At 32.9% G+C, this 26,049-nt stretch overlaps 4 protein-coding genes across 6 annotated transcripts; 1 reads left to right on the plus strand and 3 right to left on the minus strand.

The window, feature by feature from the left end:
- Nucleotides 1-3,084: 3,084 nt before the first annotated feature.
- Nucleotides 3,085-4,636, minus strand: LOC100251892 (3-ketoacyl-CoA synthase 12). The gene has a single exon (XM_002275992.4). The coding sequence runs from the start codon at nt 4,589-4,591 to the stop codon at nt 3,209-3,211; it is 1,383 nt and encodes a 460-aa protein (XP_002276028.1). The 5' UTR covers nt 4,592-4,636; the 3' UTR covers nt 3,085-3,208.
- A 2,324-nt stretch (nt 4,637-6,960) lies between these two features.
- LOC100246761 (probable pectate lyase 4) lies at nt 6,961-9,928 on the plus strand. Of its 3 annotated transcripts, none has more exons than XM_010648505.3 (5): nt 6,961-7,132; nt 7,893-8,244; nt 8,328-8,538; nt 8,672-8,740; nt 9,469-9,928. In XM_010648505.3, the coding sequence occupies exons 1-5, from the start codon at nt 7,006-7,008 to the stop codon at nt 9,502-9,504; spliced, it is 795 nt and encodes a 264-aa protein (XP_010646807.1). In that variant the 5' UTR covers nt 6,961-7,005; the 3' UTR covers nt 9,505-9,928. The 3 variants fall into 3 exon arrangements, with proteins under 3 accessions (XP_010646807.1, XP_010646806.1, XP_002276049.1); XM_010648504.2 differs by having other exon boundaries at nt 9,473-9,928; XM_002276013.3 differs by having other exon boundaries at nt 9,538-9,928.
- Nucleotides 9,929-11,092: 1,164 nt separating this feature from the next.
- On the minus strand, nt 11,093-13,199 carry LOC100241639 (exocyst complex component EXO70H1-like). Its single transcript, XM_002276034.5, has one exon. The coding sequence runs from the start codon at nt 13,169-13,171 to the stop codon at nt 11,303-11,305; it is 1,869 nt and encodes a 622-aa protein (XP_002276070.1). The 5' UTR covers nt 13,172-13,199; the 3' UTR covers nt 11,093-11,302.
- A 9,181-nt stretch (nt 13,200-22,380) lies between these two features.
- On the minus strand, nt 22,381-24,401 carry LOC100265729 (large ribosomal subunit protein uL29). The gene is made up of 4 exons (XM_002282253.5): nt 24,208-24,401; nt 23,962-24,097; nt 23,281-23,437; nt 22,381-22,672 (listed from the first exon to the last, which is right to left on the minus strand). The coding sequence occupies exons 1-4, from the start codon at nt 24,209-24,211 to the stop codon at nt 22,598-22,600; spliced, it is 372 nt and encodes a 123-aa protein (XP_002282289.1). The 5' UTR covers nt 24,212-24,401; the 3' UTR covers nt 22,381-22,597.
- Between the last annotated feature and the right edge of the window lie 1,648 nt (nt 24,402-26,049).

Here is a 26,049-nt window from a genome sequence, read left to right on the forward strand (position 1 = left end):
TTTGAAAAATAAAAAAAAGTTAGAAACACTTTTTAAAATCATTACCAAATACATTCTAAACTTAGGTAATGTTTATTTTTTAATTGAATAGAAAAAATCAAAATATTTGACTTTTTTTATTTAATTAAAAGTAAATTGTTGACATCGTGCAATATAACTAAAATGAACTTATTATCAATATGTATGGTTTAGTTATGTCTGAATGATGCCAATAAATTATTTTTAATTGAATAGAAAAAGTTATCTTAAACTTTAAATTGATTTATCCAAAACAGTGATTTTTATTTTTTATTTTTTTATTTTTAAATAAACAATAAGTAGTCCCTACCAATCTCATTAAACTCAAATAAATCACAATCAATTTGAAAATATTTCAGAAAAAAAGAAAAAAGAAAAAAGAAAAAGGGCCCTTGTTGATAGCTTGAAACTTCGCCATTGAATGCGAGGGCTCTTGAAGAAGGTGTCGCACAGCATTTCCATAACTCTTCTGTACCTACTTGTATGGTTGTATCGTACTACACCGATTTATTTACATAAAACTGTGGAGGCAGTGAGCGCATAATAAAAGTCAATTTGGGTATCCCCATTTATAGCCATGGATGAAGTACACTGATTTGATTAAGCTAGAAAATATTTTCATCCATGTACAGATGTTGGGATTAGCTTGAGCCAGAGGCATTCATCTTCCAAGTACTGGTAAAAGGCAGGGTTGATAGGGTAAAAGATGATGACATGTCCACTTTTAAGGGCTAAAATGGAATAAATTGAGTAACACCTTAATTGAGTTGCAGGGTTTGAAATATTTTTAAAGAGGCCTACATCTGTACTTGAATTTCACTGATATATTAAAAATATGACGATGTTTTAAAAAATTGATGATTTATAGGTGATTTTTAAAAAAAAATTGTTGATTTTTACGCTTCTCCTTTTCCACTCTTCGTGTGTTATCAGGTGTGGTAATTTCATTAAAATATCAATAATTTCTTAAAATATTGGTGATTTTTCGCTAGGTTGGCCGATTTTGTTTTAACCATCGATAAGTGATATTTCGTTGAAATTTGGATGATTTTTTCAAATTTTATAAGGTTTAACAAAATAAATCGCCATACTTTCAAAAGTTTTAAAATTGGACTAATTTATATAATTTTCCCCAACTAGCTTGCAATACATCCAATAAATCTTTAACCTCCTAAATCTCATTTGATTTTCTTTTTTTCCATTCTTCTTCGCCTTTTGAAAACTTTCTTGTAATTAAGGATGAAAATATTGGTATTTAGACTTTATAGAAATTTTGGATAATATCGTCCAAAAAGTTAAAAAAGAAAAATGTCATTAAAATAAACATTGATTAAAACTCATAAAATATTAGAAAAAAAATAAAAATAAAACAAATAATAATACATATATTTAAATTATTATTTTCAATTATTTATACTTGATATTAAAATGATGATTCGTACACTTATTTAAAAAAAAATTGTTTATAATTATATATTATATATAAAATTACTATTTAATAGATACGAGAAATCCCGTTTAAAAGGCCCCATATATATATATATATATATACCAACCTCGTTTAATTTTTTTTTTTAAAGTCTTTTTTAAAGTTTTTTAATTACATTAAAATAAATATATTTTATAAATAATTAAAATATTATAGTTTTTATAACTTATTTTATTAAAAAATATTTATTATATAATAATTATTATTATATTAAAATAAGAAATAAAAAATTAAATTAAATTAAATTTATTTTATATATAATTGTTATAAGGGAGGGATTTGCTTGTCACAAGTATAAAAAAAATTTATAAATTTATTTTTTATTTATTTATTTAAATTCCAAAATGGTCGTATTAGGGGTGGGGCAAAGCTACCATCTCATAAAACTCGTCCGTTTGAGGATTTATCATCAATCCGAAAGAAGATATTTTGATCCAAATTCCGCTATACATTAATCTATGCTTACAATTACTTTCATGCGAAGCCGAAGCTCTCACAATCCCACGGTCAAGATATCTTCATGTTTTCAAAGCTCTCACAAGTCACAACCAAAAGCTCCATGCTTGCTCTCGCAAGTCGCAACCCTGAAGATAGATCTAAAAGCCCACATTCCAAAACAGCCTCGAAGTTTAAGCCCACCGGAGCCATTTGAGGCCCCAAGATCTCCAAAATTATAACAAACTAACAAGATTTGGCTTCATAATTTTGTGCTTTTAAGTGTTGAGAGATTCCAAGAACTATTTTTGAAAACAGTTATAAAAAATAGTCTTAAAAAATAGTTTTGGAAAGCTATTCTATGATATTTTATACAATAAAAACTTATTTGAAACCTTGAATGTTTTTAATTTATTCTTAATATTTTTAGATGTAACTTTTACATCTAATATTTTATTTTTAATCTTTTACATGTTGTATAATTATTTTTTAAAATAACTAAAAATTATTATTTAAAAATGCCTTATTTTATGTTTTTAAGAATAAAAAATAAAGAACAATTTTCTTATTATTAAAAGTGTTTTCTTATTCTTTTATTTTATTTTGAAGAACAGAAAACCATTCTCAAAAGTTCTATGTTGCCCACTACAAAATATGTGATATTAACCGTGGTATGAGAGAAAGTATATTACAAATTGTGATGGAAGGGAGTTCACTATATTATATATGGTGATTTTTTTTTAATTATATAAATATATTTTAAAACTATGATGACATTTTGATTTAGAGTAGATAATATCTATCATAAAGGAGTGAGTTTTTATAAAGGGTATAAAAGTCGATCCTCAATCCCAATACAAATAATGATATCAGAGTTAATCCACAATTTCGATATAATATTTAGTTTGACTTCATAATGCCATAGAATGGAACCAAGACATTGTATTTGTATGAGAAATATTTGTAATATTCCACGACTGAGGAGAAAGTTTCTAACCTTGTAGATGCATTTTAAGATTTGGTACAAGTAGTTACAACTAATTTCTATAAAACATATATATTATATCTCTAAAAAAGGAAAAATACATGGGAAGTATTTCCTATTAATTTGATTGAGCTATATTCCAAATCAACAACATAAATGGACATAATGTTCCTCACAATTACTTATATACCAACTTACCAATAATAGAAGGGACTTTTAGCATACAAATAGATTTTTTTTTTAATTTTCATTAATTCTACATATATATATGGAAGAGACTATTACCATGAACTCCAACCTCTGGTGGTTGGATCCTCTTGATAAATCCAACCATACTTCTCCATGAAAGGGTTGGCTAGGGTTTTAGGAGGATATAGTGAAACACAGTCTTCCCAAACATTTCCGTCTTCTAAATCTCTCACCACGTCCCACATACAGCTATTGCACTTGAACCCAGCACCAAAACTGATCATCAAAACCCTATCCCCCTTCTTCAGCCTCTTCTTCGCCTCCATGTACCCCAAAACATACCACACACTACTCGCAGAAGTGTTCCCAAATCGATGCAGTGTCATTCTAGCAGGCTCCATATCACTCTCACTCAGCTCCAAGCTCTTCGCAACTCCATCTATCATTGCCGTTCCACCCGGGTGCAAGCAGAAATGATCTACACCCGTCTTGAAATTCAACTTCGCTTTGAATCCTCCCTTTGTGTAGTGAAAAAATGTAGATACAGCAGTGTAACGAAGAAGTTCTCTTAAGGGAAGCGCCTTGGGTGCGAGTTCTCGAATGTTTTCGGTAAAAGCTTGATTTGCAGCCTTGGGGACGCTCTTGCTGAGGTGAAAGCCTTTGCGGCCGAGGTCATCTTCCTTCTGCATGCAGCAGCTGTGCGCTTCATCGCTTGAGCCCATATGAGTTCGAATCAAACACTTCAGTTTTAGAAGTGACTGGTCTTTTAAGGCTTTATTGTTTGTTAGGAGGATCGAACACCCGCCTGATCGGAAGAGGCAGTTGGAGAGGATCATGGACTTGTCGTTGCCGGAGTACCAGTTCGGAGCAATGGACTCGGAGGTAACAACAATGGCCAGTGAATTCTTGCGAGAATTGAAGATTCTGCGGACTAGATCAATGGATATTAAGCTTGCACTGCAGCCCATTCCCGAGAGGTTGAAGGCCTTGATGTCGTTCCTCATCTTGTAATGGTTGATTATTCGGGAGGACCAGGAAGGAACCGATGCAAGCATTGATACATTTACCACTAACACATCCACATCTAATGGGGAAATGCCAGACTTTTCGAAGAGATTATCAAGGGTTTTGTAGAAGAACTCTTCCATTTCTTGGATCCCATCCATCAGACATGGACAGTCTTCTCTGCCATCGATGATAGTTCGTGGGCCATAAGTTTCTTCACCAATGCTGGAGCTCACAATGGCTCGGAGGAGAAACTTGTACTCCTGGTGACCAAGATTCTTGTTTCTCTTGATAATTTCGCCACAAAACTCACTGTTCATTTTGCGTTCATCGGATGGCTTAAAGCACTCGTAATGCAGAATATAGCAGCTGCACTGGCCCCTCCAATATTGATTGGCAATCTTGGATAATAGAAAGAGAAGAAATAGGAGAGGAAATAAGTACAGTATCATCATGATCAGGAGCTCCATATGAATATGAAGAGACAAAAAACCAAAGAGAGAGGTAGGCTAGTACTAGATCTTTGATGAGTGAGTGCAGAGTGCTCACTCTTTGATATATATACTATTTCATTAATTTGGGCATGTAGCTTTGATGTGAACAACCCCTTACCGCACACTGGAATCTCATTAGTTTTAGTAAATCTTCTTGACAATTGGGAATGGTTAAAGTAAGAAAATATTGTGTGTGAATTGAATGCTAGGTTGGCTTCATTATCAATAACTTTTCCTAAGTTATGAAATCAAACCCAGATCAGAAAGATGCTTAATCTCATTGATCTTGAGCTTCTTTTCCCAGATCACATCACTCTTAACAAATTCTGAGTTATTGGAGCCAAAAAAAAAAATGCAGATGTATGAGGGGCACCTGTATTGCAGGTGTCATCCACTAACTAGTGTTGTTTTGGGAGGAACATTGAGTTATCACTTCTGCGTGGGATCTGCCTCTATCTAAAAATTTAATGTCCACCCACCTTAAATTGATTTGATTCTTCCCCCTCCTGCTTGAAGAGCTTGGACATAACTTGATTCCTTTTGGTCCTTGGGCTTACCCTAAAACTGAAGAAAGAAAAGAAGTTGCATTGATGAAAGGCCATGGCAATCACAATTGACATTTACTCAACTGAAAGCAACTTATATCTATCAGACCAACCAAAACAAGGCAATAGGCGTCTATGTTCTTTTACCGTCCAAAAAGTAGGGTTCGGTTTAGGCTCTGAACTGGTTTGGTTTAGGTCATTCAAGGTGTGGAAGGTGAGAGAAGAAAATTTTGAATTTTCAAGGAATCAATTGGTCTTCAACTTGATGAAAAACTCCATGATGTGTCTTTGATTTTCCTTAGCTATTGACATATTAAAATCCTTAAAAAAACTAAAGCAAAGAAGCTTAAACACAATTAGGTTAAAATAATCATCAAAATTAATGGAAGAGGAAAACTTGGGCTAAAAATGAGTACCATGCAATATAAATTTTTTTCAATTTTATCTTTAGTTTTTCCTCAAGCACTTGCCGAATATGTTTTTAATTAATAAAGTAGCCTAGAAAATCATAGCAAGAGTCTTGAGGAAGATAGACAATTAATCAAAACAACACAACAAACACATAAGACACAAATAATTTACATAGTTTGGAAAATCCTATACATCCATGGACATGACCAAATCACTAATTGTATGAGATTCTTCTAAATGTACATGTCAAATTACCTACATCTAGATACCTTCTTGATCTCCATTGATCTCTAAGCTATAATGTTTTTAGATGAAGTTAAGTCTTGTGTCAATGTGCTTTTTCTGTCGTAGAACATCTGATTTTTTGAGAGATGGATAACTCTTTGATTGGAACACTACAACATTCATCTCAAGATGACCTTCCAACTCATTTACCAAACCCTTAACCTTATATATATAGCTTTATTTTATGGCTTTTATAAGAGCTTTATATTTGACTTCACAAGTTGAAAGTGTTCTTGTTAATTTTCAACTTATCATATTACTATACAAATTAAGTAAAGATATGTCTTATTAGTGATCTTCTTATCAATATCACCTACAAAATCTAAATCAATATATCTAGATATTTCTTGGTGAACACCTCGTGACATGTTATATGTCAAACCAACCTTTTGAGTTCCTATCAAATACCTTACAACTCACTTAGATGTAAATCTATGGCTTTCCACGAGATTAGCCATCAACCTACTTACCAAGCTTATTGAAGTGCTATATTTGGTCTTGTATAAACCATGACATACATCAAGCTTCCTATGACACTTGAATATGACATAGTACTCATATACCTTCCTTTTGCTTCAATGTTTGATTATATTAATGAGAATCCAAAATGTGTTGCTAATGGAGTGCTAATTGACTTAGCATCATGCCTACCAAACTCATCTAGGAATTTTTTCAAATATCCTTCTTGTGACAAGTATAGAAAACTTCTCTTCCTTTTCTAAGAAATGTTCAAAGATAAGAAATAATAATAATAATAAAAATAAAATAAAATAAAAATTAGATTTAAATAAAATAATTTTTCTTTATATACTTTTTGTTTATTTTATATTTCTACAAATATGTTAAAATATTACTATTTTTCAAGCCAAACAGCCTTGTCTAATTTTTATTGGGAAGAAAATTTGGCATAAAAAGGTTAATTACTTCCAATAAATCAGCTATTATGTAAAGAACATCTTCTAATTTGTAAATTGCTTGTTTTATGGGCCCATAGAGACTGGGTCCTCCAAAATGAAGGTGTGGTTTAGCAATATGTGGCCCTAAGTGAGCGGCCCACAAACCGCAGATCCAACGGCCTAACGGCCTATAAAGCGCACCCGCCAAGTGCCTTTGTCAGAGACTAAGATTCAAAGCTGAAGAAAGACGAAGATGGCTTCGCTGCCCTACGCTGATGTCGATTCCAACCTCAGAGATCTCGCCGGAAAGGCCGAGGGATTCGGCAGATTGGCCGTCGGCGGCCTCCATGGCCCCATCTATTCCGTTACTACATTGGCCGGTCCTCTTCTCTTTGCTTTCCATTCTTATTGAATTTTTTATGACTAGGTTTAGCGTTAGGTATGAATTTTTAATTGACAACGGCGGTTTCCATGATGTGTCTCCTAGCAATTTGAATGCGTTAATTGGTGCCATGGGAGTATTGACGGAGGAACTAATGGGGTTTGGAGCTTGATTTGAGAGTTTCTGGAAAACTTTTGATGTCGAGGAAATAAGAATGCCCAAGATTTTGGAAAGTTGCCCGTTTTGAACGACCATAAAGCCTTATTTCCCATTTGCATGACTCTGTTGAATTAGAGATTTCTTGCCCCAATTTCAAGTTGCTTTCTGATTTTGAGAACTTTCAATTTGAATCAATTTAATTTTTCCACATTGAGCATTTTTTTTTTAAATAAAATAAAATAGATATGAAAAGTCGTTTCTTTAACTTAAATCACTCTTCCTGATTGGTGATTCATTTGAGACTGATGAATGCCGGATGTAACCGAAGAGCTCTAATATTTTTCCTTTTTGTCTTTTTATTGGTAAGAAGATTTAGATTCTTATTATTATGAAATTTTCAATTCGTTTTTGAAATGTTAGAACGACTTTGGTGATGATTGGAATTTTGAACCACCCATATCTAAAGGCTTGTTGTCAAAAAATATTTGCTATAGTGAGATTGATGGAGTCATGAGCAACTATGTAATGGTTTCAGAAATAGTATGTAGATTATGAGCAACCACTCTTTCATAAATTCAAGGTCCGGTTTCTGTTTGTAGATGATGGACCAGGATCACTTCGTGAGGGCTGCCGTAGACAAGAACCACTTTGGATTGTTTTTGAAATTTCAGGCACCATTAATCTTTCATCCTACTTGAGTGTATCATCTTATAAGACGATTGATGGCCGGGGCCAAAGGATAAAGTTCACAGGCAAGGGCCTGAGACTCAAAGAATGTGAGCACATAATCATATGCAACCTGGAATTTGAAGGTGGTAGAGGACATGATGTTGATGGCATTCAAATAAAACCAAATTCTAGACACATATGGATAGACCGATGCAGCCTGCATGATTATGATGATGGACTTATAGATATCACCCGCCAAAGCACAGATATTACAGTTTCTAGGTGGGTTGGTTCTTGCATATCACAAATTGAATTGAATATTGCGAGCGAAAGTTGGACTCTGATGGATCACTTTTGGCTACCAGATGTTACTTCTCACAACATGACAAGACAATGCTTATTGGAGCAGACCCTTCTCACATTGGGGACAGATGCATCCGGGTGACCATTCACCATTGTTTTTTTGATGGAACGCGGCAAAGGCAGCCTCGTGTTAGGTTTGGAAAAGTTCATCTGTATAACAATTACACCAGAAATTGGAGTGTGTATGCTGTTTGTGCTAGTGTTGAATCACAGGTAAATGATATCTTAATACCTTAAACGTATTGATGTCTCTGTACATTATGTTATTTGCAGGGCATAAAGATTTTATCTTTTATTATGTAATTGAAATCTGTTACATTTTTCTTGGTATTTTTATTGCTATCAGATATACTCCCAAAACAACATCTATGAAGCGGGAGAGAAGAAAGTGGCTTTTAAATATTATACAGAGATGGTAAATTAAATTCCTCTCCTTTCTACCGCATTGCTGGCGAACTGCATGACTGTTTTAGGTTCCTACATGGATATGTTATGAACCAAATTATTGATGCCATAAACTTTCATGGATAAAGATGCAGGTTTCATGATATTCTCTATTCAATGTATTTCTATTTCGATATGGTGCATTTAAACTTACAATGAATATTATTTCCCTGTTGTCAGTTTTTTCTTGAAAGCTATGTGCTTCGATTTCTCCAAATGGGCAATGCCACAGACATTTTTGAGTCGATTCTGTAGGTTTAGAAGACCATTTACAGATGGAAAACCAAATTCTAAAAGGGCACCATTCAACAAGGGAAGCATCAGATAATTAGAAGTAATCTTTTTTATTTTTATTTGGTATATGCTTCCACCACGATCTTGTGGTGTTCAGTGTGTGATGTTCATTTACATGGTTTTAAGCAGTAGCCAGAAAGTGGACAGTCTTATTCACTACCATACACCATAGAGTACCAAGCACTATGAAGAATCAATAATAAGTGTAGTCGGGCATTCAGTGAACCTACTTTGATCACCGTGCTACTCGATCACCTGCTTTCTTTTTGGTACCAACAATTAAGAATTATAAGATATACTTCAGTATCTCTGAACAAATCAATAGCTTCTTATGGGTGACTGAAGAATGTATAACCCTTTTTGTTCAATGCAATGTTTTCTAACACAACGAGATTGTTTGTGAAGACAGATTTTTTGCTGGTGGCCATTAACAATGTTTGATTCAACTTCCGGTTGTTATGACACTCTTGATAGGCAGCAGACATGGAGGAGGCAAAGTCTGGATTAATAAGGTCTGAAGGGGACTTGTTCCTGAGTGGAGCTCAATCATGCTTATTAACAGGAATTGGTGAAGAATGCATATTCCATCCAAGTGAATATTACCCGACATGGACGATAGAACTGGCCTCAGATTCTCTGAAAAATGTGCTCCAAGTTTGTACCGGTTGGCAAGCCATTCCCAGGCCAGCAGAGCTAATGACAAGTGCATAGCAGTAGCATGGCATTGCTGAAACCTTTATGTTAACTTATGTCTCCCTTCTTAGAATAGTTCACAAGGCTCTATATCTTTTTTATGCAATTGCAGAAATTTTAGAAGGCTTTTTGGCTGATGTGTATCAATCATAGCATAGTGTGTTTGTGTGTCCATAGCTCTTCAAAAATAAGTTTGACCATTTCCTTGACAAAGGCCCCGTTTTGTTGAGCAAAGTATTAACTATAAATACCTAACAGCCCATGTTCAGCAAGTGGTGTTTCTCTAGCAAGGCCATCTTTCCATAGGGATGACAAAAATACCTATTGGGTGAATCCCTAATGGGACTGGCAATGGGAAATAATAATCTGGGACTGGGTCAGGGTCGGGACGGCAAAAGTTTTAAAAACCCAAATCAGGGATGGGGCGTGAACAAAACCCTGTTCTCGGCCCCAAACCACCCTGATTATATATATAATTTTAACAATAATATGTTATATATAATTTAATGTTTTAAAAAAATAATACTAATGGGGATTCTCGTCCATGGGAAATATCAAATTTGTTGCCTGGCCCAACGGAGATTCTCTATCCCTCTCCCACCTAATCTAAGGAATGAAGCAGGATGAGGAATAAATTAAGGACAGGTTTAATTCCCGTGAAATTTAAGTGAAAATGTAAGCAAAAGAAATAAAGAAAAAAAAAAACTTTAAAGTTAATAAATTATTTTTAATATTATATCAATATCATTTTTAGTTTTTTCTTATAAATATCAAATAATTTTAAAAAGACATAAGTTTCTAATAAATTTGAATTATATTTTTTTTAATATTTCTTATATTATAACCAAATAGAAGATAAATTTTCTTACATTTTTTTTCTTAATATTTTTAGGAATCAAACTATTTTCTCCTATTTGGTTTCATTGTAGAAAATAAGAAAAAATTAATATAATTAATATTAATTAAGAATTTATATATCTTAAAATTATTTAATATTTATATAAGAAAATTAAATAAAATAAATTTATATATATATATATATATATATATATATATTATTAACTTTAAAATCTTTTTTTTTTCTTTATTTTTTCTTTTCTCGTAATTTTCTGCCCTGTTTTCTTTCTTTCCCACCCAATTTCTCTCGAACTCTCCCTTTGCTTTTAGTGGAAAAATGAATGAAACCTGCAACTAGAAAGTCAACCCCTTTTCCCCTTCTGAATTGCCAATGGTTGATTGAAATGAAGCTTGAAACAGAAAGAGCAAGAATCAACTCAAAACCCAGACCTGGTTCTGGTTGGTTAAATTCCGATCCAATATTGATTAAACATAGAAATTGAAATTAAACTATTTTAGCTGAATTTATTCATTTCCAACGGAATTGAGTTGCATTCTGAAGTTTTTCTTATTGCTCAAATCTTTATACCCATCAGAAAACAGTTGTATATAGAACTTGTGATGAACATACTGAAAATCTAGCTGAAGAGAAGCCTGAAACATCGATCAGACATCAAAACGGTACACATTATTTTGTGTGTGTATGGTTTCATCGGGCCCGGCCGGACTTCTGTGATGAAGAAGAGGATGATGATGATGATGAACTCCCTGAGATGGCAGTTCCGTGCAACAAGTCCGACAAGTAATTTCCCAAATCATCAGGTGAAAACCTCACCAAAACCTCCAAATTCCTCTCCCCGTCCAACATGCCCAAATATTTCTCATAAAACTCACCGTACGCCGGCACCAGTTTCTTGGCAATGGATACCTTGATGTCGTCCCTGAGCTTCCCATCTTGCACAACCCATGAGGTTTGTTTCCGATACGCTTCTTCGAAAGCCAAGTTGAATCTCCCAAAGCACTCCTTTACATCCTCCGGCGACATGGGCGCCTGAGAATTATTCTCAGGTAGAGAGGAGAAAACTTTAGTCCATCCCATGACTTCGTAGCTGGCACTGTATTGTTTAACTTTCTTTTCATGCTTTGATATCCACTCCTCCCCCAGGAGGTACCGCAGGTTGGATGTACGGACTTTTTCCAAAACGAAATGGAGATTATTGGCGAGGAAGAGGTATGAGAGCCCAATGTCTTTGTACAGCTCAGCTTTGCAGTCTAGCCTGCATAGGAGTACAAGTATGAGCCAAGCTAGACGCATGGCCATGGCGGATGGTGGGTTGTCAATGGATTTTGGACTGTCGAAATAGGACTCTGGGAATGGTGATTGTACTGGTAGCGGCCAGTCAGCGAGGATTTCGGAGAGGACTCCACTGTAATTAGCTAGGGAAGAGATATAGTTCATTGCTGATTCGGTCAGCGGGTGAATTCCTCCGCCTGTGACCAGTGTTTTGGATGAGTCCTTTTGAACTACTGATTCAAATTCCGATAATGTTGCCCTTACAGCCTCGCTGAGCTTCTGGAGTGATGAGGAAACCTGTAATCTTACTGCTGAAGTTGATTCAAATGAGAAGATTAATTCGATCTCAGGGAGTAGGTCAGAGATGGCTTCATACAAATCCAGGAAGCAGAAGATTTTATGCGGTGATGATCTCTTGGTTCTGGCGACCAGCTCCGGAAATTTGAAGAGATTGATGGCTCCTTCTCTGGTGATCTCTGCAAAGGATGATTCCCTGATGGAATCCGAAGCTGAGAAGACATGATCACAGAGAACTCTCTCGCCATTAAAGAGTGTCTTCACAGCTATCCTAACTGCACTCAACCAATGCTTGATCTTGTGCTGGAGGGCTTCGAAATTCATCTTACTAATCTGTGAAGAACTGTTCCGTTCAATCCCGATACGGTACAGCCCTTCATCTACAATCGACTTCCTGATGATCTTATATATCTTCACACACTCCTTACCATACCCACAACCAATCATGCAGTCCGCTATGGCCTTGAGATCATACATAGCCAGCGCTGAGACTCTCTCAACCTCCGAAATCGACTCCCCAGCAACATTAATCTCCTCATCTGATCCCACATCACACTGATATTGATCATCATCCGAGTTACTAGACCTCCCCGACACACACGACCTGACGGAATCAGGATCAAGGCGGTCCCGGTTGGCAGACAGAATCTGGTAAAACTCCTTCTCAAGCCTCTTCATGGCTATCTGCATGAGCTGCTGAGCCAGCACCAGCTTCCCAGAAGCCGATTTTTGGGAGAGAAAGAAGTGCATGGCTGTCCTCAAGTCCTTGACACACTTGAGAAACTCCCTGCCCTCCTTCCTGTTCTCATGGAAGAGGGAGGTGGGACTTTTGGTATCCCACTTGGTGATGATGGCATGAGCGTGGTCTACACTCTCTTCCATCATGTACTCCGAAAACGCGGTGTGCCGTGGCAACGATATCGTTTGATGGACTGAGAATGAAGACGCAGAAGAGGCCTTAGACGATGAAATGAAAAGAGTCGCCATTATGGTTCAGAGGCTCTGAGAGAGAGAAGAGAGAATTAAATCCTATATATAGAGGTAGGGAGCAGGCAACAAGTGGTGACAATTGAGGGAGTGGGGTACTAGTATTTGAAACTCGGAATGGCTTACCATCGACTGGCTCAATGCGGTTCCGCGTGTCAAGTAGTAGAGGGGCCTACGTCAGCAAAATGTGAGGTTATCAAATTAGGGAAGCTATCCAATCAACGAAAGCCAGCAAGACTTTTCTAATTTTCTGGCTGCATTTTACTCAGGTCAAAGCCCAACAAAACCAAACGGATCCCTTTCAAATTGGTTTTCAGACAACTCCTAACGGTATAATATATCTTTATATCATACCCAGATATAACCAAATCAAACCCACTTATATTCTTGTCATGCATTATTTTTTTTTTCTATTTTTATAGATTTTTTGGGCAATCTTCAAATGTTCTTCCAAGACTCAAGGCTCCAAATAAAAAGACCCGTAAAAATTTAACCAATAAAATTATCGGTTATAAAATTTATCGTGACATTTCGTTAACCTAATTTTAAATTAATGTTAAATTATCAATTAACCTAAAATTTTATCCTAATTTACGAGAAATTATTTGTACAAATTTCTTGAAATTTCTTGGAGAGCTCTCCCTTCACAACATTACCCTGAAATTTTGTGGAAATGAAGATATTGTTGTTTGTGTCAACTTCAGTTTTGGTGGGAGGAAACCAAGTCCAACCCAAACCCAGTTGGGAAGTAACCAGGAAGGGTTTTAGGAGGAATTTTTAGGGTTTAAGAGAGTTCCTCCCACGCCATAAACCAAATCCATTTGTCCATACCTCCACTTTCTCATATTCATCCATGAACCCAAAGACACACGGTCATTTTCTGCTGTGTGTATTGTCTTAATTTGAAGTCTGAATAGATACAAGTGTCCTTTTCTGGTAAGAAAAAAGAGGCAAATACTAAGTAGATTCTAGTAAGTTCTAATTTGTGAACAGAAATACAGCCATGTGCGGGGTATTTGGTAGTCATACTCTTGAACGTGTTTCTGAAATGTCCAAAGCAAAAAAACCGTGAACAAATCGTGGTGTATGAAAGACCATCAACTCGGTTGAGTAAGAATTTGCGGCTCCTATATCCCATATCAAGCCTAGTTTCAAACATTGAAACACAAGAAGTAATGGAAGAGCCAAAGTAGGCGAAAAGAATTTTAGGGTTGTTTGGAAAATGTTATTGAAAATAATTTTTTGTGTTTTAGAAATTAAAAAAAAAAATCTAACTTAAAAAACACTTTTGATAAGCTTATTATGGAAAATAGATAATATTTTAAGAATTATTCTAAAAAACTATATTAAAAAATATTCCCAAAAAATCCTAAGAAAATGATAAATAATTTTGGAAAATTTAAATTAAAAAAAAAGTACTTGTAATGTGATGGGGAAAAGAAACATGACTTGGTCAAATAATGGATTGCTGCTTACATGCAAAAGCAGAAAATAATAAATAGAGAAGATTGAGTCAAGATCTAAACAAGCGCGTTTTTAGAGTTGATTCCTTTCACCATTTCAAGTCTGAATAGTTTCAATCTAAGCTCAAATATAAAATAAAATAAAACTATTCAAAGTGCTTATACATTTGATATGTATTCTTTGATAAGCCATGATATGATAATTGAGCTTTTACTTTGAAAGTTTTTTTTGATAGACAAAAGCTTGCATTAAGAAGTGTAAAAAATGGGGTGCATCTAACTTGTATAGATAGTATACATAAAAAATAAAAAATAAAAAATAAAAAAAAAATAAACTTAAGCATCATAAAAGAAAGAAGAAACCTAGAAAAAAAGTAAGATTCATCGCAATAAAAAGACTCCAAAAAATTTAGATGAGAGGGAATCTTCAAATCTAGCAATTGTTTGAACCACTCCATAAGAGACTTGAAAAAGAGAACCCTTAGCCTTTGGTCTTTGAAGATTCTTCGTTTTTGAAGATTCTTCAATTACACTCTTTCCAAACACACCAAAGTAAGCAAATCGAAGCCAGCTGCCAAACCAGTTTTTTCTTCTTTCATGCCAAACAACTTTTACTTTGAAAGCTGTTTATTCGCAACCAATTGCTTAATTCATCTTCTAAGGGTTTCTAGTATTAAAATGAATTACCATTAATATTTTTATTATTATTATTTGTTTTGGCTTACTCGGTTTGAAGTAGTCCACTAGTGAAACTACAAGATGTAAGTGAGGGTGTCGACCAAACTTCTAAGAATGACTGCTAAACATAAAAATGAGTGTTAAAAAAGACAAAGAACAATTTGAATTTCAGTGATTTAATTCGAATAAAAATCTCATGACACTTTGATTACTTTGTTGGAGAGAAGTAGTCCACTAGTGAAACTACAAGATGTAAGTGAGGGTGTCGACCAAACTTCTAAGAATGACTGCTAAACATAAAAATGAGTGTTAAAAAAGATAAAGACCAATTTGAATTTCAGTGATTTAATTCGAATGAAAGTCCCATGAGACTTTGATTACTTTGTTGGAGAATACATTTAATACTATTTCTATTCAAAATATTGTAAGTGAAAATGGTTTTTCTAAAACTGTTTTTAAGAAAATTATTTATAAAATATTTTTTCAAAAAACATTACAAATGATTTTTCAAAATTTTAAAAATGTTTCATAAATTTTATCAACCATTTTATTTTTCCTTAAAAACACTTTTTATGTTAAAGGTCTTTTTTCAAAAACACTAGCAAACAAACTTTGTATCACCTTTAAACATATTTTGAGAATAATTTTTATTTAAGAAAAAATAAATATTATTATTTTCGAATCACATGTTTTTCTAAAATTTGAGATCCAAATTCAATAAATGTTAATATTTTTTTATCACTAATTTCCTTAAATTTGAGTCAAATACCATATTCTCTTTTAGTAAAAATAAGCTAATAAAGACTATTCAAATAACGAGGACAAAATATGGAATTTGTTGTCAAAAATCAATCAAGAAATATATATATTAATTAAAAATGGATGAAATAATTCTCATATTTGTAAATTTATCTTCTTTTATATATATATATTTAAAAGTAATTTATTTTTGGAATAAATATCCTTAATTATTTCAAGTATTTATAATATGCTTAAAAAGAATAGTTATTTTTATAAAAAATTAATAAGGGCGATTTTGTTCAAATGAGGTCAAAAAAGATAAGGGGTTAAATTTTCAAAATCGGATTTTTAATAATTCTTTTAATCAAATAACCCATATATATATATATACCTTTCCCAAGTAAACCCAAGATGGAAGCTTCTAGATGTCAATGACATCAAATGTTGGGCACCACCATTTTCTTTAAGCCAAAATATACGCCAAACCAAATTTAATAACAAAAAAACACTCCCATATTCTAACTATTTGACTCCTAACATTTACTTACACGCCAAAGTGTATACAAGCAAGTACCCAAAATAACAATAATTTATTAGTCTTTTTCAGAAATGTAAAATAAAAAAAATATTTCCTGTTAATTTTGTGAGATCATGATGGAGATTTGAATGGGCCCCATTACAAGTAATTGCAGTTTTCTCCGATTGATTAAAGAGAATGGTGATGGACTGACTTTGATTCTTGGTTGGGATTTTGACTTTGATGTATTTTTGTTTTATTTTATTATATGGAATCTATTGATTTTTATATTATAATTGGTGGCAAAGAAAGAGAAAGGGACAACTAGGAAATGAGGGGAAATCTTATAAGAAATTTAGAGGATGTTTGGCGAAATTTTTAAACACAGTTTTCTATAACTATTTTTAAAAATAGAAATTAATTTTTAAAAATTCATGAACCTGTTTTCCCGTATGATTTTAAATTTTTTTTTTTTTTGAAAAATTTCTAGTATTTGACAATGATATGTATCAAAATTATTTATAATATTTTCTGAAAAAACATTTAAAGTGTATTTGATAATGATATATATCAAAATTTTCAAGTCTTAAAAAATGTTAGAGTCACTTCCTATCATCACTGTCAAATAGGCTCTTGGTGTTAACAATAATTTTAGGAAACACTTTTAATATTTTTCACACTTGAAAACTTTTATCATTTAAGTATTAAAAATATTAGAAATATTTTCTAAAATCATTATCAAATGCACTTTTTAGTGTTTATTTCAAAAACACTTTGATTAAAAACACTTTAAATAGAAATGCTATTAAACATTTTTAGTATTCCAAAAAGGTATTTATATTTGAATTATTTATTCAAAAACCAGTTTTTGATCAACTATCCATATCAAAAGCTACTCTATTAATCCCCATCTATTTTGGAGATCCCTTTTGAAACATTTTTTAAATATAAAAGTTCAATATCTTCCTCCGAATTTGTGAATTAGTCATGATTTTTTTGTATAAAATAAAAAACAACATATAAATTTGATCATATTCATTTCTTGTCATAAATATTCACTTATAGCATACCAGATCTCAATGAATTAACGTAATTTTTCTTCCGCATGTATATTCCCATAATGATGATGTTTTTCCAAAATCAAACTTTGTTATTCAACATGCCGGATTAGTCATGTCTTAGAAAATATTGTTCAAAGATTATCAATTCCTAACGAAGGAATGGTTTGGCAAATAGCTTTTTGATAAAAATAAAATCAAAAGCCGGCCTCTAGACGCATGAGGAGTGAAGTCTTTTGTGGACTAAGAAAGTCGAATAACCAACTTTTCTCTTGCTTTTTAAAACAAGCAAAACTACTTTTGACTTGTTCTATGCTTATTGCTTCCACCATTGTAGCAATTAAATTTCTTAACATTTCAACTATGAAAATTTCATTTATTTCTCATTTAAATTCATGAAAATCAAACCTCGTGGGTCGAGATTTTGATTCTACTCTTTCACATAGGATTATGACTTATTCGGTTCTTGTTTGATTTTTATTTTTATTTTTATTTTTATATATCAAATACATTCAAAGTGTACATAAAAATTAAAATGGGATATTGCATGAAAAAAAGAAGAAAGAAATTAAAAAAATGAGTTTTAATTCATAGGATGATTTTGTTTTTTTTCTATCATTTATTTTAATTTTTTTAAAGATAATTTTGGATGTAAATAAAAAATAATATGTTAAAAATATTTTTAGAAAAAAAAAAAGAGATCATTTTGAATATAAAATACCCGCCAACCTTCTTTGAAGGCCTTAATAATATAGAACAAATCAGCTGCTCCTCTCCATCAAGATGATAAATTAATAAGATTTCTCTGATTAATTCTCCTCTATCATTATGACACCTTTGAAAATATTATCATTACATTAAGTATATGAGGTTGGAGATGGATGGAATTTTCCAATTAGAACTTGTGGGATAGGAGATGGATGAAATTTTCCAATTGGAACTTGTGGGTGGGAGGTGAGTTAGGTGTTGAAGGAGACTCAACAGTGGTAGGGAAGTTGGTTGGTGGGTGTGCATACTCCATGGTCTTTATCAAAAGGGATTCCAAAATTTTGGGTGATGTTTAGAGGCCTACTTCACTAAATCAACAACTGGACCACAGCATTCAATCAAATTCCCACTTCATGATCATAAGAATTGAGAAATATTTGATACAGATATTACATAGAAGCACTCATGTCCATCCAATGGCTTCACTCAACCACCCAATTCCTCCAATGAACATTTTTTTCCTACATTTGACTGTTGGATAACATCAAAGTATGTAATGTTGTATCATATTAATGGGTCCATTTAGGTGGAGTCAATTAGAAGTTGTTTTTTTGTTGCTTTACTTAATTTATATAGCTGTATTGAACTATAAGTCTTTAGAAGGGATGCCAAAGACCAGAGATCTTTTTGGGTATCCTATTTATTGAAATGGATTTGAAACTAAATAAATGGATTACGGGTTTGTTTAAGATTTTTTATTTTTTTGGGACTTAAAATGGGTTCGGTTATTACCTTATCTCATCCCGTTTCATTTAATTTTTTTCTTGGGAAGGAAACTAGAATTAATTTATATAAAATGAAAAGGATCAAAATAGAAGCGATCCATCTCAAAGTTGTCCCATTGTTAATTTCTTAAGTTTGGTCAACTAGATTAAAAAAAAATAAAAAATTACTAAATTAACTCAACACGTGTGACCGTTACCACATATTTTTTAAATGAATCACTTAAATATACACGCAATATCACATATTATTAATTCAAATACACACAACATTGTCTTATTTGTCTATGTACATGTCATATGGCACCAACTTTCCAAAATTTTGCTGACTTTTTTATAGGCATTTGTCATTTTTCTCTGACTTACTCTTCCTTTCAATAGTCCTAGTAGCCTATCTTTGCTTTAAAAAATCCAACATAAAAGGTTCTATTGAAAATATATTTTAAAATATTTTTTTAAAAATGGAAGAAAATTACAAAAATGGGTACTTTGGTTGTAAAAAAATTCAATCAATAGGGTGAATGAATTTTTTTTTTTTTTTTTAAAGGCCATGAATAACACATACAAGCAAGAAGCCATTGGCAATGGACAAGCGACTATGACATGAATCAAAGACCCCCAAAAAAATGATATTAACAATAAAAAAATCAACAAAAAACAAATGAGAGAAATGGGAGTTATCACTTGAGAAATAGTCAAATAACAAAAGTCCAAAAAAAAAGGGAGTAAACAATAACAAAAAAACAAATAAGATATGAGGATGAAGTAAGTTGAAATTTTCAACATGAAAGAATAATCTTGAGAGTCAATGCAAATGTGATACATTACTCCTAAGTTTTGTCCCTTTCCATAAGATGGAACCATGGAACCATGACCTCATTTAGGAGACAAGGTTGGATATTTATTATTAGTATAAATCAAATATGTTTTTGAAAGGACCCGTTACATAACATAAAGAAGAAAAATGGATGGGGGGATTTTTCTATGAAATTTTAAAATGGTCGTTTATAGGGTGAAGCCAAAAATAAGATTCAGAAAGGACAAAATGAAAAAATTAGATTATGACGCAAATAAGTTGAAAAGCAAGATTTGATCCATTGATAGCGTAGTTTATCTTCAAAACTAAGGTCATAGGAACATAACCTAGTTTTGCATAGCAATTTTTTATTTTTATTTTTCAGGCCTCTATTTGTTAGCATAAAAAACGTTAAAACAAAAAATTAAACATTTAGTAAAATTTTAAAAACATTTTGAAAAATTGAAAATTTTCTTATACGGTGTTTTCTGAAAAAGTATTTAATAAATGTGTTTTCTAAAAACACTTACACACACACATTTTCAAAGAAAAATGAGGCGTGAAGAGATTTCAAAGATAGGCAATGAGGAAGCCCATTGACGTGAATGGATTGGAAGGAGCAGCCAGTCATAATAGTTGAAGATAGATTTTTTTTCTCATAAGGGGAGGTGAAGTCTTGAAGGGAGTGAGGACTGAGGAGCAAAGCTGTAAAGCATAGTTTACTTATTTGTATATGTAGATAACGTTCGATGCAATGCACTCAGTTAGGCTTGAAGCAGTCTACTCTGAAGATTAATTAATAAAAACTCTTATATCATTACCTCCTACTTGTTTAGTTCAAACCTGAATAACAACATTGTTGGGCTTTTCCAATGGGCTTCTAGTAATAACATCCAAGTGTAACGAGCTACCCATGAGGCTGGCGGCGGGGCGTTGAAGAAAACAAAGAACAAGGGAATGAAAAGATGAAAATTGCCACTTGTAGTCGATGAAGAATTGTTGCTTTGAACTGACTGAATCAATGAGTGAACAAGCCTCTCCTCATTTCTGATGGCACGCCTTTTTGACAAAGCCCATTGTTTTTCATAGCTCTCCCAAGAATGATTCCTTGTAATCTATGCAACTTCCACTTTGGAATGTTACAGCTTCGCGTTTCATTTCGGAAGGATAGTGAAGGAAAGAGAAATGAAATAGCAAAAAATCAAAGAGGGAAAAGATTAAGGGATAGTTGAATAGCGTTATCTAATTACTATTTTCAGAAATACGATTCAGTGATTTGGAAGGCAGGTCTTGTTGGGAACTTGGGAGTAGGCCTGATTGGACCTTAGAACAGACCCGGTAAGTGAAAGCAGATTACTCCACTAACAATTTAAAGAAGAGACAATCGGGATTCAGGGAAGGAGAGAGAGAATGGAATTTTCCATTAGATTTGGGCTTCACCATCATAGAATCTAAGCACTGAAAGAAGTCTCATAAATGAAATTTATTTTTAGCCTCAAAAAATTCTTGGCCAGTCAGCACAGGAAGCTTGCTAATGCTATTGCTTCAAGTATAAACTCTTACCATATCAGTAGATTTGTGCCATCCCATCGTGGCTCTAATATTGATCGGATCACAATCAACTCGATATTGGTCATCTACAGAGTGTTGTGGACAGTATTGTTTTTATTTTACAATTGCTTAATTCTACCAAAGCTATAGTAAAGATGCCTATGAAAAAAAAGAGGATTCAACTAAAGAGACATCTTATGCTCAAGGTCCAAATGCAAGTATGATATTCAGTTGAAAGTGTGGAAAGCTCAGCCAACATTTCCATAGGGGTGGCAACTAGATATCATTTAAAGGAGACGACCAACCTCAAAATCGCTTATCAGGTGAAACAATAAAGGTCACAAGCTAAGTTTATGGCTCGTCTGTCGAAAGACCATGGATTTTTTCATCAAGGCAAGCTTCCTAACATGAGAAAATACTGTACAATACCACCAATGGCTCGAACTCTACTTCAGCCGAGCAGAGCTTGTGGAACTAGTCCATCATACAAGCATCAGTAACCAAAGGAAACCAATTTGTAAGAAGGTATTAACACTTCAATTTTCTAATAAGACAGCCATTTAGAGTCTGTTTGATAATACTTTTAAGAAACACTTCTGAGGTAAAAAGCATTTTTAAAGAAAAATCAAGTATTAGAAAAAATTTAAAAAAACAGTTTTTAAAGATTGAAAAATCACTTATAACACGTTCCTGAAAATTTGTTTGATAGATTCTCCGTACTATATTTTTAAACAAAGCCCTTCAATTAAAAGTGTTTCAAATTAAAACACTCCCACATGCACTGTAATTTTACCTAAACAAACGCTGAATGATAACTAAGAAAGCAAGCAATCAACAAGCATTCAACCACAAGAGCAAAAGTAAAGAAAAGAAGAATAAAACCCATCTGATAACAAGCATCAGAGAAAAAAAGAATTAGAAACACCTCTTAATAGCTATCATTGCAGAAAAGGCCTAGCATCCTGGTATCAGATGAGATACACCCACCAGAACTTACAAACACAAAATCCAACAAATTTAACCCCAAACTTGAGTCCAACATGAGATGAAAGTAAACAAAATTCAAAATTTGTCAACTTAATAAGATTTATGGATTCAGAATACCAAAATGACAAACATAATTGATCCTGACCTACACCTTAATAGCATACTTCCTCATGGGGAAGTACATCTCCCTCTTCTTTTCCCTTTCTGTCTTTAATGACACCTGAGGAACAAGAAAATAGTGAAGACTTAATACCAAGGAATAACAATACATAAAGCTAGAAACGGGCTACAAGCATGGAAAATTCTGAAGGCACAGTAACATGGTTACTGCAGCAACATTTGGGGAGGGGGAACCATCCCAGTTGAATAACACAAACCTCCTTCCAATCCAACCTTTCAAGCATAAAATGGTCTACCATGAAGCTTTAAAAGTAATTAAAGATATAAAATAAAATATAACTTCCCAGTTTCCAGTGAACTTCTGAATATAAATGGTGAAGAGAAAGAGGCACTATGAGGATTTTGTTGTTTTGGCCTCCAACAAACAAACCATTCCCCTAAACTAACACAAATGCTATAGTAGGTCCAGTTGAAACCATATACAATGCCTAGCATTTTCTCTTCAGCTAAACAGACTATGGTTTTCAAATATTTTCAACAAATGGTTGAGCAACCTCCATGTTAGTATTTTTAAGAAATATAATAACACATAAAAAAATTAAAATAAAAAAAGAAAGATTAAATTGATATTCACAAAAATGAACCTTCAACCGGAAAATATTAGAAACAACAAATCAACAAGAGCATCATATCAAAAAGAAGGATTACCTGATGCTTGGTGAGTCGCTTGCGAATGGCTCTGGTCTTCTTGGGGCGCAGATCAAGTGGCAAGTACTTCTTGTTCTTGTAGGCTTCCCTCAGAGCAGCCTTCTGCTTCTGTGAAATAACTGTCAATACCTGTGCAATCGACAATCTCACCACCTTTCTGCACCCACACATAGATCAAACATAAATCACAAGCATATCAATAACACCGCATCCAAACATATAAAATTCAAAACCCAACTGTATCCGTGCAAACCAACAAGCAAATACATATGTACAAATACATACATTGTTATTTATCCCTCAGATATCTCCAAAAAAAAAATTAATATTAGTTTTCAGAGATATTAATATCTCCAAAATCAATGAACATAATTACTCAGAAAAATTACCTATTTTCCATCATTTTAATAAACAACAGAGCATCAACATCACCCTATTTTCAGAACTTAACACTAATTTACACATAATGAGCATAGATAAAAAACAAGCAGAAAAAGACCTATGCAAAACTTTACAAGTTCATAAATACATACTGAAACAGAAGCAAAAATCAATCTGAATGGGCATAAAAACCAAAATAACCTAACAAACCGCATAAACACCAATAAATCTTAACAAAACTTGAAAAATACACATATAACACAGATATATATACATAAATGGAAGAGGAAAAGAGAGTACATCTTGGAGAGCTTGTTTGGTGCACCACCGGTGACCTTGGCAACTCGGAGAAGAGCAAGTTCGGCCTTCAACTCCTTCAACTGCACCAACAAGTCCGCCTTAGTTTTTCCCCTCAACTCATGAACCTTGATTCTCGCTGTTGTATTTTCACATCCAAAACACAAAAGAACGGATCAGGAAACATGCTTTTGCCAAATAGAAGAAACAAAATCAAATATTTCGAGTTTCATTTCTCCATCGTATTACCCATGGCTGCGACTCTGAGCTACAATGGCGGCTCCTCCCTCTCCCTCTCTCTGAAAGAAACCCTAAAAATTGAGAGAGCTTAGGGTTTCATTTTACGAGTATATATATATGAGTAGCTGGATTCTTATTGGGCCGCCATATTATAGCTCGTCCCACGTAGCTCAATACTGTGGGCTCAGGCCTCAATCTATATATACTTTTAGGCTTTTGGCGTTGGATCAGAACTTGCAGCATGAAGAAAATGATTTTGGCCCAACTCTGCTATGTTATGACCTAGTCCTGGGCCTACAATGGTATCGCTGCCCACAAGCCCACTCTGTGTAAAGCATGATGTACAAATTTGGGCCGCCTTTCTTTTTTTTTTTTTACCAAATCTTTATATTGTCGACTTAATTGTGCTGATCATAAATATACTCACATTGTTTGACCAAATGGGGGTGATGTGCCTCATCTTTAGACCCCATTCTCAGAACCAACATCAAATCGCAAATGGAGCTTTCCGCCACTTGCAAGCAATAGGCTCATTGACATTATCAATTCAAATGCCAAATTTCCATTAAAGCACACTACCTTCACAAGTTGTAATCTTAGCTCCATTAATCTTTGATTAGACACTAAACCAACTAGAGGGTGGAACTAAATTAAATAAAGAAATTCTCGATTAAACGTGATGGTTATATAGGCCATGTTTGGTTTACAAAAATTGAAAGGAAAAATGTGAAGAACGGGAAAAAAAAATTAAAAAATACGCTCCAAGGCAATAAATTATTTTTATACAATATGTTAAATTTATTTTAACTTTTTTATATAAAGATTAAATATTTGATACACTTAACTTATAATAGTCGGAATTCTTACATTAGAAGTATAAGCTTATTTTATATTTTGTAAAATTACTTGTTAAAATTTTGAAATTTGAGGAAGTAAACATAGTTATCATTAAGATAAATATATAAGAGTTTTTGCATTCCATGTCATAGTTATTACTAATTTTTTCTTTAAAAAATATCAAAATTACACCTAATTTCTAACTATTTTTTTAATTATACTTTAATTTCTTTTTAGTATTTTTTATAAGACTATGATTCACAAAAAAGTAATAAGGAAGGGAAAAAAAATATTAAAGATAATTATTTTTTTATGTTTGATTTCACAATGAAAAATATAAAAGAAAATAAAATATAATTAAAATTTATCAAAAATTATATATATTTAAATTATTTAATATTCATATAATAGAGGAAAATAAATAAAATAAATTTAAAGAAGTATATAAAAATAATTTATTAAATTTAAATATATTTTCTATTTTTTATTTTTTTTTCTTTTACTTTTTCCTCTTTTTTTTTTTTTCCTCGAATTTTCTCGAACCATACAGAGCCTAACCCATGTGATCCTTCAAATGAAGATATGGTAGGAATTTTTGAAAGAACTTTCAAGAAATGATACCGAACATTTTCCTTTCATTTTTAATGGGTTGGTTAGTAACTATAACATCACTCAATTTGTTTTGAAATGAATGCCACCAATAATGTAGTTTAGTTATGTGCGTCATGATAAGATAAGGATATTTGACCCTTTTTTTTTAATACTCCATATGAGGAATAGGTAAGAATTAATTTAATTATCATGGAAAACCAAATGCTTACTCAACGCTCTCTCTCATCCTTACGTCATTTTCTACCTTCACAATAAGCCAAGATTTTTTTTTCTTTTTCATGATGTTGTAGATAAAGTTAATGTTAGAACTAAAAATAACCTAGAAAAACGTTCTTATAAGGTTTTATTAAAACTAAAAATAAACTTTTTTCTCTTTGAAAAAAAACTAATTCATACATGGTC

This window comes from Vitis vinifera, chromosome 13 (genome assembly GCF_030704535.1).
Source record: "Vitis vinifera cultivar Pinot Noir 40024 chromosome 13, ASM3070453v1".
NCBI lineage: Eukaryota > Viridiplantae > Streptophyta > Magnoliopsida > Vitales > Vitaceae > Vitis > Vitis vinifera.